Source organism: Lepisma saccharinum, chromosome 4, assembly GCF_977018435.1.
Source record: "Lepisma saccharinum chromosome 4, izLepSacc3.1, whole genome shotgun sequence".
Taxonomy (NCBI): domain Eukaryota; kingdom Metazoa; phylum Arthropoda; class Insecta; order Zygentoma; family Lepismatidae; genus Lepisma; species Lepisma saccharinum.
In genome coordinates this window covers 16,156,871-16,168,991 of record NC_139232.1, presented here as the reverse complement: position 1 = coordinate 16,168,991, position 12,121 = coordinate 16,156,871, and the positions used below count along the sequence as shown (strand labels likewise).

The 12,121-nt window shown below is 36.8% G+C and overlaps 1 protein-coding gene across 2 annotated transcripts in view; it reads right to left on the bottom strand.

Annotated features, from left to right (window-relative positions):
• LOC145987103 (pickpocket protein 28-like) overlaps positions 1 to 1,438 on the bottom strand; it is a 39,381-nt gene extending 37,943 nt beyond the window's left edge. Inside the window, exon 1 of one of the 2 annotated variants that reach the window (XM_083121578.1) lies at positions 1,393 to 1,438. In XM_083121578.1, coding sequence (XP_082977704.1) covers positions 1,393 to 1,403 — 11 coding nt within the window. In that variant the 5' untranslated portion in view covers positions 1,404 to 1,438. Of the gene's footprint in view, positions 1 to 1,263 lie in introns of both variants that reach the window. The other variant, XM_083121579.1, reaches the window with a different exon arrangement.
• Positions 1,439 to 12,121: the final 10,683 nt, after the last annotated feature.

Here is a 12,121-nt window from a genome sequence, read left to right as displayed (position 1 = left end):
AACATTTTATTGTTAAAATTGCACTTTTCTTAATTTTGTGCAGTCCTTGACATCGATAACTTTCCTGTTAACCCAAGTTTTCAAATAACTTTTCAGAAGGTTTCCCGATTACGTGCCTTCGTGAGATGTACTCCGACTGAAACAGCCTCCAAGATGGCGCAGTGGTAGCGTCGCCGCATAATCAAGGGGTCCCGAGTTCGATATCGGTGGAGGCACATAGTGGTTCGGATCCCACTTTAACCTGTAGGCCCAGTCCCGATTATCCTTACTGTGCATAACGTGGACTTAAAACACCAAATCAATCAATCCGACTGAAAGATATTTTGGAAGAAAAGAGATGTTGTGAGATGTAAGGTACTTGAACCCAATATGGCCTATTTGCTCTTTCCAAGTAGTTACGTGGTTAGTTCAAGAGATGACGGTGGTATGTCATTTAGACTGTCCGAATGACGTCATTGGACCTGTTGGCTGTACCTATAGTGCAGTAACTTGAAGAGGAAGAAGCGAAATAGCTGGACCTCGTGATTGTGTTCTACGTGATCTAATATTGCATATGTAAGTTACTGCATCTTCCAATCTTTCATTAGCCCAGACTGTCATGTCTAATCCATGGTCCTCTGGCAACAAATTGTGACATGTCACTCCCTTGTTTATTGATTTGTAAACAATGTTATTTCTTTGTGCAAATTTCATGCCATTATGTAAATAAAATGTAAGTGTATCAACCTATAGAAAGAACATTGTGGTACTTTCTTTACATATGTACTCAATATGGCCTAAACGTAACTTTTTAATAAAAATCTTCCCTGCAACCACGTTATTATTTGGAATTGGCTCCAATTTTCATAAAAGGCCCAGAAATGTTGCCTCGTCTGAATCCTACGATTAGTTTTATCTTTCTGACTTTGTACACCATTAGAAACAATCGCAATCCTTAGGTAGGCCATATCGGGTTATAGGTACCTTATGAAGCGAAGAGGAATAGCCTATACGTGGTATGTGAAACACAAGAACGAACGCAGAAGAAATTGTTGCATGCGAGAACGAAAAAGAAAGGGAAAAGATAAAGAAAGATGTATACCTTACTACGTCCCCGGCTAGGAGTATGACAACTCTTCTACACCCAGGGTTTGCTGGGTTTAAGTAACAGTCTTAATGTCACATAATTAACGCTTTATTAAGAGTAATAGCTTTACCTAGAAACTAGTTAACAACACACGTGACTGAACGCGTTTAAAAGACACTTCCACTGAGATTACTTACTTTACACAAGCCTTGCAGAGGCAAATCTTTCAATTAAATTCCTGCTTGCTATTTTCAACAGATTAGAAATAAGAAATAGTCACAAGATTAGTCACATAAAGCCTTCAAATAACACAAACTTAGACTTACATTAAAGTCATCTTTAATTTGTTTGATAACTTCACAGAAAGGAAGAAAAAAATCTCTATCTTTTCCCATCGTTACCAACTCGCTTATTTTTGCGGAGTTGCCAACCTCGCACAAAAAATTATCCTACCTAAATGTGTGATAACACTAGATACCTTCTATGACCATACAGGCCCTCCTATACGTGTGATAACACTAGAATTCGTATTTGATCGTACAGGCCGTTTATACAAATACAGAATAACTTTGATTGAAACGAACATGTACATAAATTAAACAAAGAAATAATAATATTTTGCTACGACATAACTTGGGTCGTTGCAAGCTGAAATGAAGAACCTGAAAATCATAAAAACTAGGAAATTAGCGGGAAGACAAGGGAAAAAGAGAAGGGCGAAGGCATATTGCGAGATAGGCCAATACCTAGAGATGTAACACCAGGAAATGAGGTGTGTAAGGCACCAAAATGTCAACCTCAGGTGGCACACCCTGGACTGCATTTTGAGGATTAACGAGGGGGTGGTGCCTGGACTCATGACCAGTACAATCCTCTATGGGACTTATGTGCTTTCCTTCTGTGCTTGTTTGTGATTTTCCTTATTCCATATCATCTTATCACAATTCATCATCATCTTTGCATTTAACCAAAAGTGGCAGAAACGCCAAGTAAAATAAATCAGTTCAATCAATCAATCAACTAGGAAATGAATACAATACCAGTTGTACTCACCGATTGACAAGCATGTCCTTGCCCTTGTAGTTGAAGGAACAGCAGTATCCCTCATCTGACGCCTGGACGTAAAATATTTCTGAGCAGTTCTGTTGTTGACCCTTCCACGAACAGAATTCGAGAAAGGTGTCGCAAGATTGCGCTGCCTGCAAAAGAAGTCAATCATAAAACCTGAATATTTATCATCATGGTGGCCACAAGAGGCGTGACCAAAGGGAGGTTGGTGGGGGATCATAACCCTAAAATATGTCGAAAGCAACAAAATATAGTAAAATGAGGACTGACTACTAAAGAAAGTGCATGACGTAAACCCACTTTTTGAAAATTATGGGCATCCCACTGGTGGACACCAGAATATTTTCCAACGGTAGCCAAAATCAGTTGTGTCCTAATGTAGGTGTATTGTGTATGCGCCTGTCTGTGTATTGCATATTAAGTAATGATTGTGTGTGTGTGAACGCAGGGACACATGACTCGTTGTTTTTAAAGAAAAAGTTGTAAAGCCTTCAATATAAAAAAAAATATTCACAAAATATTGTTTTAAATTGCAATTTTAAAGATAATTTATAAGGATTTATAGACAGGTGCAATTCCCTAAATGATATAGTTCTAGGCATCGTTTTGGGTTTATTTTACATTTAATGGAACGGAAAATCAGGTGTTTATAATATGAGAGCAAACAATTACAGTTACAAGTATAATTTTAAGGTCTAAACATTATCGCCGGCCCATTTCAACTAGGGATAGCATCGAGACAAGACGATACTTGGCCGAGTTTCGCCTCGTCTGGAGTATGAAGATGTCTCCGTTGTTCTCATCTCGAATTGTAAATGTCTGTCTCGTTCTCTGAACCGCTTCTTCATACCGGGCTCGAAAGAAAAACAGTCTCTTCTCAATTCACGAACTGAGCTTATACACTTTCACAGCAAATAGAGATCATTAAGGCAAACCACTTTTCTCAATAAGTTTTTCTGCTAGACGCCTCGTTTGGACGAAACGAATCTTCAAAAATATTTTTCCCAGAATGTATGCAACCACGCTGCACAGGTTCACAGATGCCGATACTGGGTTAACCTTGCAATTATGATATAAATAATCATTTAGTTATCCAGTTGGTATGTATGAAAAGTCTCATGATAATATAAATTTGGTTAGTTTGCAAATGCCATGCCAAAATTTCGAACCTGTGCGCACGTCTCGTTTCGATTTTACAGAGATCCACCTCATTCACTGTCTCGATTTTAAAAGGATTTCTGGGTCTCGATTTGATTCAGTGGCGAATATTCATGTGAATACAACCTGACACTTGTAATTATGTTATCCGTGTTGATAATAAATATCCCTTGAATTTTTCACGACTACTTTTAATAGACCCTGTATAAGAAACGTGTATCTCAATTCTGCCTTTACTGTAATGCTAGGCCATTACAATCGACGATTGTTTGGAGACACCCTCGAAAGAAAATTGCCACCACCCTATTAGCGGTGCTACTCATTTCTCTCCATCACGTACCATTTTCGAGATACGCGTGACGTCATATTTGGTATTTTATGCACTTCTGAATTCCAATTTTCTTGAAATCTGGCAACTGCAAACTGTTCGTGTGCCAAATCATCGTGTATACCTTCAGTCGTCTCGTATGGGTTGGTATGTGAGGTTTATTGCAACCCTGTTTGCTACAATAAAATATATTATTATGTATCGTAATAAATAAACATGCAGTTTACAGCGTTTGATTTGTACTGTAACAGAGTGAACTGTGCTGTGATAACTATGTCGACTGAAAGAACACCTTAGCTGTGTATATCACCCTAACACACTATGTTATATTTCTGACCAATGCACTCCAAAATTGCAATGTAAAAACATCACAGATTGTGTAAAGATAGTGTACCGACTGTACTTTTGTTGTCACTGGGAGGTCAAGACCGCCCTCGTGGCTTACATGGTACAGTGTCTCTCAAAAGTTTTAGGACAACGACATTTTAAACTAGGCAACCCAATTTACACAAGCCTTTGGTGGGTTGCGTGCAGAGTTAGGCTCAATTTCAGGGTTGCCACATGCACAATAGATATTTATAAAACACGCGAAAGAAATATAAACAAGTATTATTGTATAAAATTTTAAAAATAACACTATTATATCGCAAATGACAAAATTCTTTCTGAAAAAAAAATGGTTTTCTAGTATTTCATCGCTGATGAGTCTACAGTAAGGAAAAGAGGTGAGAGGAAACGAAAGGTCACAAAGGAGAGGAGAAAGAGAAAGCGAAAGGAGAAGAGGAAAAGTAGAGGAGAGAAGAAAGATAGGATAGACGAGGAGATGAGATGTAGTGAGGAGAATGGAAAAAGATTCGAGGAGAGATGAGGAAAAGAACAAAGAAGAGAAAAGAGGAGGAAAACGAGAGGAGAGGAGAGGAGGATACGAGAAGAAGGAAGTGGAGAGTAGAGTAAAGGAGAGAGAAAGAGAAGAACTAAAAAAGAGAGAATAGTGCAGTGGAGTCGGAAATCTAAGACAGGAAAGGAGATAAGAGGAGTGGAGATGAGTGGGATGGAGATAAGATGCGAGAAAAGTAGGGAAGGTGATATGAGATAAAAGCAGAACGGAAAGAGGGGAGAGAAGAAGGAGAAGGAACTGGACAGAAGAGGTAGTTGCAGAAAATACCGTCTGAGCGTCAAAAATGGATGCATTGGTCAAATTATCGACACGAAACATTCAATAACATTTAGAAATGTATTGGAGAATATATTAGATCGGTGCGAAATGCCTTTTGGCTGAGTTCAGAGCAAATTAAAATCTTCCATGTAAGATCTTTGATTTTACCTGCGATTACACCACTAAAAAAATGAACGTAATTTTTAATATTTATAAGAATTATTCAATTTTTCTCCACTTCACGGTTCGTTAATATTAAATTTAATAGAAAGGTTCTCCAAAATTTCTCTTCCACTATCTACGTAAGGTCTGTACCCAGGGGAGGGGCCATTTGGGCAATGCTTCACCCTCGAACCCTAAAATATTTAACTGTGAACCTATAAAAAAAAAAATACGAAAATAACATCGTCGATTTTTGAAATGTGTAAAAATTTCAATTTTGCTCTTGTATAAATTAATCTGTTTCTTGCGCAAAAGTCTTCAAGCTGCATTATTGGGTGGTTTTAGTTTTATAATCATTGATGCAAGGCTACCAGACGTCCGATTCACCGATTTAGTCAGGACAGTGCGTTAATTTCAATCTCTGTCCCGACTTTTTCGAACTGCAATCGTGATGCGAAAATGTCTCATTATTATTGTTTTTTGTTTTTGTTAACTCACAATTAGACATGTTCTTTATTGTATGAATAATTCTAAGTACGCAACATAGAATTATCATGACTTTTTAATGGCGTTCGCACTATTTGAACTATTTTGTAATATCTGTCTGTCTGTCTGTCTCTCTCTCTGGTCTACGTCAATGACAGAAATGCAAGCAATATTCTTATTTATTTTTAACCCAATTAAAGGAAAGTGTAAGCATTTAAAAGAAATAAGAAAGATCATCACTGTTGCTCTTCCTTAGAAATTGTTGTTCTTTTTTGAAGAAAAAAAAATAGAATGATTTAGTCCAGCACATTAACACAGTGTGCCACGAGTCTCTCTTGACTAACACTGTCAAATGTGAAGTGATTTTATGAATAAAATTTTCCGCCTGTTTACGTATAACGTTGCACAGATTTGGTAGTTCGCAAACGGTGTAATTATTTCGTGTTATCTTACGCAACAGCAAATACGTACATTTCATAAGACTGTTCTGGACACAAGACTTGCATCAGTAAACAAGCATTTTGTCTGTTAGAGTATCACAGGAAAAGAACATCGTCCTGTAATATTCAAGCCTCTAGATATTTTCCATTAGTAATGCCTAATCACAATAATAAGTTAGAAGAAATAACTCGCATTTTCACAACTACCAATATTCTCGTTTTTAATTACTTCGAAAATTATTTCTCGAAGATATCGGTTATACTACAAGAAAGCAAATCAAAATTAAAGTAAAAGTTCAACTACACGTATACCAAACGACATTTACAATATTGGAGGGACAGAATACTTACAAAAAATTATTGTTTCATTCGAAGGTAAAGGCGTAGTGTAGTGGTTCTTCTACCTGATTTAAGGAGCTAAAGGTTGTAGGGTAGTGGTTACCGTTCAGGATTGTCAATCTGATGGTCGTAGGTTCAAACCCTTCCGCTGGCAGAAAATTTTCGTAAGTTTTAGACATATCCCATTATGTTCATTGTCCACGCCGTGTGAAACGGAATGATTCAGTTTGGAATTAACGATGGGGGGAGGGGAAATATTGAATTACAAAATCTCCATTCCAACGAACCGTGAAGTGGAGAAAAATTGAATAATTCTTATAAATATTAAAAATTACGTTCATTTTTTTAGTGGTGTAATCGCAGGTAAAATCAAAGATCTTACATGGAAGATTTTAATTTGCTCTGAACTCAGCCAAAAGGCATTTCGCACCGATCTAATATATTCTCCAATACATTTCTAAATGTTATTGAATGTTTCGTGTCGATAATTTGACCAATGCATCCATTTTTGACGCTCAGACGGTATTTTCTGCAACTACCTCTTCTGTCCAGTTCCTTCTCCTTCTTCTCTCCCCTCTTTCCGTTCTGCTTTTATCTCATATCACCTTCCCTACTTTTCTCGCATCTTATCTCCATCCCACTCATCTCCACTCCTCTTATCTCCTTTCCTGTCTTAGATTTCCGACTCCACTGCACTATTCTCTCTTTTTTAGTTCTTCTCTTTCTCTCTCCTTTACTCTACTCTCCACTTCCTTCTTCTCGTATCCTCCTCTCCTCTCCTCTCGTTTTCCTCCTCTTTTCTCTTCTTTGTTCTTTTCCTCATCTCTCCTCGAATCTTTTTCCATTCTCCTCACTACATCTCATCTCCTCGTCTATCCTATCTTTCTTCTCTCCTCTACTTTTCCTCTTCTCCTTTCGCTTTCTCTTTCTCCTCTCCTTTGTGACCTTTCGTTTCCTCTCACCTCTTTTCCTTACTGTAGACTCATCAGCGATGAAATACTAGAAAACCATTTTTTTTTTCAGAAAGAATTTTGTCATTTGCGATATAATAGTGTTATTTTTAAAATTTTATACAATAATACTTGTTTATATTTCTTTCGCGTGTTTTATAAATATCTATTGTGCATGTGGCAACCCTGAAATTGAGCCTAACTCTGCACGCAACCCACCAAAGGCTTGTGTAAATTGGGTTGCCTAGTTTAAAATGTCGTTGTCCTAAAACTTTTGAGAGACACTGTACATGTCATAGTTGTGCCGTAACACTAAGAGAATAGTTGAACGGGATTCATTCAATGCCTTTTGATGTATCTATGATATGGCGTGAACCAAGGGACCACGTGACAGATTGTTATTTTTGTCCCACTGTAATGCGTGGCTATTTCTCGAAGAATAAAAACATGTGTATATGCGGATGTGCTCTTCGCATTGAAGTCGGTACCACATAGTGAGGGATTCCCAATTCCTAAATCACCATCCACCACAGTGGAATTGAACATTTCTCGTGACTAGGAACGTTCTTTCAAAGATAAAAGATAGGGTTAAATAGAAAAAGATAGTTAGGTAACTTCCTTGCACGATACATTTCAAATCTTTTATTTCACCTGGAAATTAATTGAATAACATCGCCAGATGTCGGCGCACCTGGTACTGGACTCTGACACGACCAATGTTGCCAGTACACTTCGTATTATTTTTTTTATAAAAAACAACAACATATTTTTCTTGTGAATAAGGCATAATGAACGCCATAAATCGTCTGTAATGCACAGAATTACTTCCACTTCCCCTAATATGCTTTCACTGCACGAAGAACTTTACCTTTATCTAACTTTCTATGCAAATAATGCATAAAAATGTATCGTTCTTTTATCAATTCAATAAGTACCCATTGAGACCATCGACACACATAAAAAAATTTTGCAAGCGACTCCATATCTGTCTTCTATCCATCTTTTTATTTCCTTCGTACGATATTTTTTTTACACCTTACAAGCTTTTATTCCATCCTGAACGTTCATGCAGAGAAATATTTTCGTGTTTTGTGTTTATAGAATATCCATATAAATAGTGCTCGAAGAATCTTCTTCAAAGCTAAGCGCCAGCTCTGAAAATCAGGCGCCAGGAAACCACCTACTAGCAATTGTCCATATTATAATAAGCTGAGCCTGGCCCCGTGGCGGAGTGGTTAGCACATCGCGCTACGACGCCAGGGGTCCCTGGTTCGAATCCTGGCCTGGGCATAGTTGTTTGCGAGTGTTCATTCGTCAATTTCATCATATCACTCATCCCCATCTTCGCAAATTAGCCAAAAGTGGCAAAAAAGCGAAGTAAAATAAAGCAAATCAATTTATAAGAAGCTGAGAATCACCATATTCAAAAACATCGCTAATTCATGTGAGAAAACGGTAAATGGGGGGGGGGGTAATTTGAACTTCGAATTTTCAAATTTCGTACATGCAAACTTAAAAAACGGCAATTTTACAGCAAAAGATCACAGTCGTCAGGCTCACATTTTTAGTCGCCATGGCGATCTGGCGACCAGGATTTCTCGAGCACGGCATATAAATACAGTTAATAACTAATACAAGGTTCATGTCTCAATCGTTTTTTGTACAAAAGTTAGGAACGTTCCAAATCTCGGTTCCGTGACTTTTGGAACTTTTTGACTTATCTCAGAAATATGACGTGGTACACAACGTTTTAGAGTTCCTCTGAATTTTTCGCACCGAAATTAGTAAAGAACACGTTATTTCAACCAGGATACAGAAAAAAAAGTTGAAATTTGTTCCCCAGTGTAATACACGTACGTACAGTAACCGCTCCTATCATCTGGAGACACCCTGTACAGAAAATTGGCTAGTGTTTCAGTACATACATCTTGTGCCAAACAAACATGTTTACACTTCTGACATTTGTCAGAATTGCCATGTTACAGAACGAAGCTTAGCCGAGTTTTCACAAATATTACACCTGTCACCATAAGAACGTACATGTTTCGTGAATGCACTTCTAGCAGTCTACTCTGGATGTTGCCCAGTCTTCCAAGCATTCTAAACACTTGAATTTCTTTCCTAATTGTGAGTCCACGGTTTCTTCGTCAGATGATGATTCCAAGGTGTAGGTTCATATGTTATTGCCATAATTTTTTGGCTCATCTTGTATCGTTCATTGTGCAGATTTCACCTTAATTGATGATTTCTTTTCCTTGTCTGTATTTTCTTAGATTTTACGAAATATATTCATTTATTCGTTTTTAAGAATCATTACAATTATTCTTTTGAAGTAAATTGGGAATAAAGAAAGTGCGGCATATCATATTTTCTCACATGAAATTAATGGAGCTTCTCTCTTTTGTCCAAGGAGAGAAAGTTGAAAAGACCACATGGCCGTGAAATCGTATGTTTATTGCAAAAATTTAGCACAAAACGAGTCTAAATTAACCACTATTGTGGCAGTACAACTGTGAATAAAAAGTTGATATTTTACTGTTGATGTAGAAAAGTGTTGAAACTTAATTTCTTGCCTTGTTTATTTAAAGAAAATAAAATACGCTTTAACTCAGATTTCTCACACGATAACGTTCAGGCTGCGCAGAAACTCGCGGAATTACAGCACGTGGGTATCTCTCCTCGTGGGGCATCTCACCTCGAATGACCCTATATAGAACAAATTAAATTAAGTTTTTCTCCCCTTCGGTGCGTAAAAGTTTGCAGGTATGCGCCTCTCGCCGATCCACCACACACACACCTCCCCCCAAGGTAACTTAATATACTATAAGGTAGCGCCATCCGAAAATTGCCGATCATGCACGAACGCGTGACGTCATGTGGGAGGATCGGTTATGCTCGGTGCCCCTTTGGTTATGTTCGTTCGGGGCTTGGCAGAAGCAAACGGCCGCTATCATTTCTATGAAAGTTTCATAGAGGGAAAGTGTTTCATTACTTTGAGGGGTAAATATTAATTATCATACTTCGGGATGGTATTGAGGTATTCCTTTAATGATTAGTAACATAATTAAAACACGCTACTTTTAAAAGAGGGGAAAATTGCACGTGCAAAAGTATTGTAAAAATTCATTTTTTCTGAAACATTATCGATATATTACAAAGAAGGTTGTCCATGTTCTAATTAGAATTTCAGATTTCATCATTTCATAAATCGCATTATGATATTAATAAGAAACGTTGCATGCTAAAGAAGAATTGCATAGTGAAAGAGTTACAAAGAAAGAATTGATTGACATATTTGGTTTATTTTTCCTTTTCTGTCTTTTTTTAAATATGAAAGTAAAACCCATAAGAGGATCTCTTTCTTTGTTTCCACAAGCTGGCCTCCTTGGCGTAGTGGTTAGCACATCGAACTTCAACGCCAGAGGTTTGGGTTCGAATCCTGGCTTGGGCATGAATGTTTGTGAGTGTTCATTCATCATTTCATCACTCATCCCTATCTTCGCAAATTAGCCAAAAGTGACACAAGATGCGAAGTAAATTAAGCAAATCAAGCAATCAATATTTGTTTTCACATATACTATCACATTTACTAAATTCTCAATTTTCTCATTAAGGACAAATCAATGTCTTACCCGATTGGATTCGAATCCGGGACCCCTGGCGTCGAAGCGCGATGTGCTAACCACTACGCCAAGGAGATCGACAGAGGCCTCCGAGGTACTACGGGCCTCACAGAACGTCACAGGAGTACTATCGGATTATAAATTATGGATATTAGAGTTTGGATAATAAATAAATAAATTATATAATATATAATCTATATATAAAAAAACACCCGTTCTTTATTTATAGAATCTCAAAGAGAGCTATAGTTTGCCAAACTAAAAAATAATCCTATTTTGTTCTCACGATGGTAAAAATAGAAGGCATAATCAAAAAAAAATTGGTAACTATAGATTGACACAGAATTGAATAAGCTGAATTTTGATGTAACTCGTTTTTATGTGGTTCTACTGATTAACTTTTAATTGGAGTCCAAACTTGAATATCCGTAATTTTTAATCCGATAGTAGTCCGGTATAATCTATTTACAACATTTAACACAACGCAGTACAAAAGCCTAATATTTAGTTTTCTGACTGAATAGTTCCTTCTTATTCATTCAGAACGTTGCAATCATTTCCAGGAACATTTCAAATTTTACATAACATCAGAAAGTATTAAAATTATACTGATATACTTAAAATCCAATCTTTACCATTCTCCATAATGTAACTTTATTTTTGAAATTATCAAGTGAAAGAGGCAATATACAATCTAGATAAAATTTTACTCTGCATTTGAAACTTACTCTAAATTCGAAAGAATTCCCAACCGTCTTCATATATTTATTTACTGTACAATAATTTACGTACGGATCAAAGTTCCACATGCAAAAAATTTTTGGAAAGTTTTATGTGGAGGAAGAATGATGAAATAGTTTGTAAGATAGTAGTTTCAGACTTTGAAAACGCAATTCCAGTTTGTAATTTGCAGATATTTTAAATTTCTCTGGTTCAAATTTGGCTGCAAGTTATCGTTGCCATAGTTCTAAAAAGTATTTTTTCGTATTAAGAACTTTACATACAAACGCATGCAGAAGACGAGACAAAGTGTACAAGTACTAATTTAACTAAGTTAACCTACTCGAAATACTTGATGAGTACTAGGAACATCAAACTTAAATGTCTTAACCTACTAATTCAAGCCTATAGAAATAGATTTATGATCACACGGTAAATGAAACGCTTTGAGAATATCGATGAAAATATCTTAGTTTAATTAAACAATAAAGGAGAAAGTTACATGAACTCACAATGATTGAACGTGCAAGTGTACGAATCATTATTCGTTAAAGGACTTTGTCCGCAGATTTTCCATTTTCATTTCCATGTGTGTCTGAGTTGTATAACCGGAAAATATACTCCA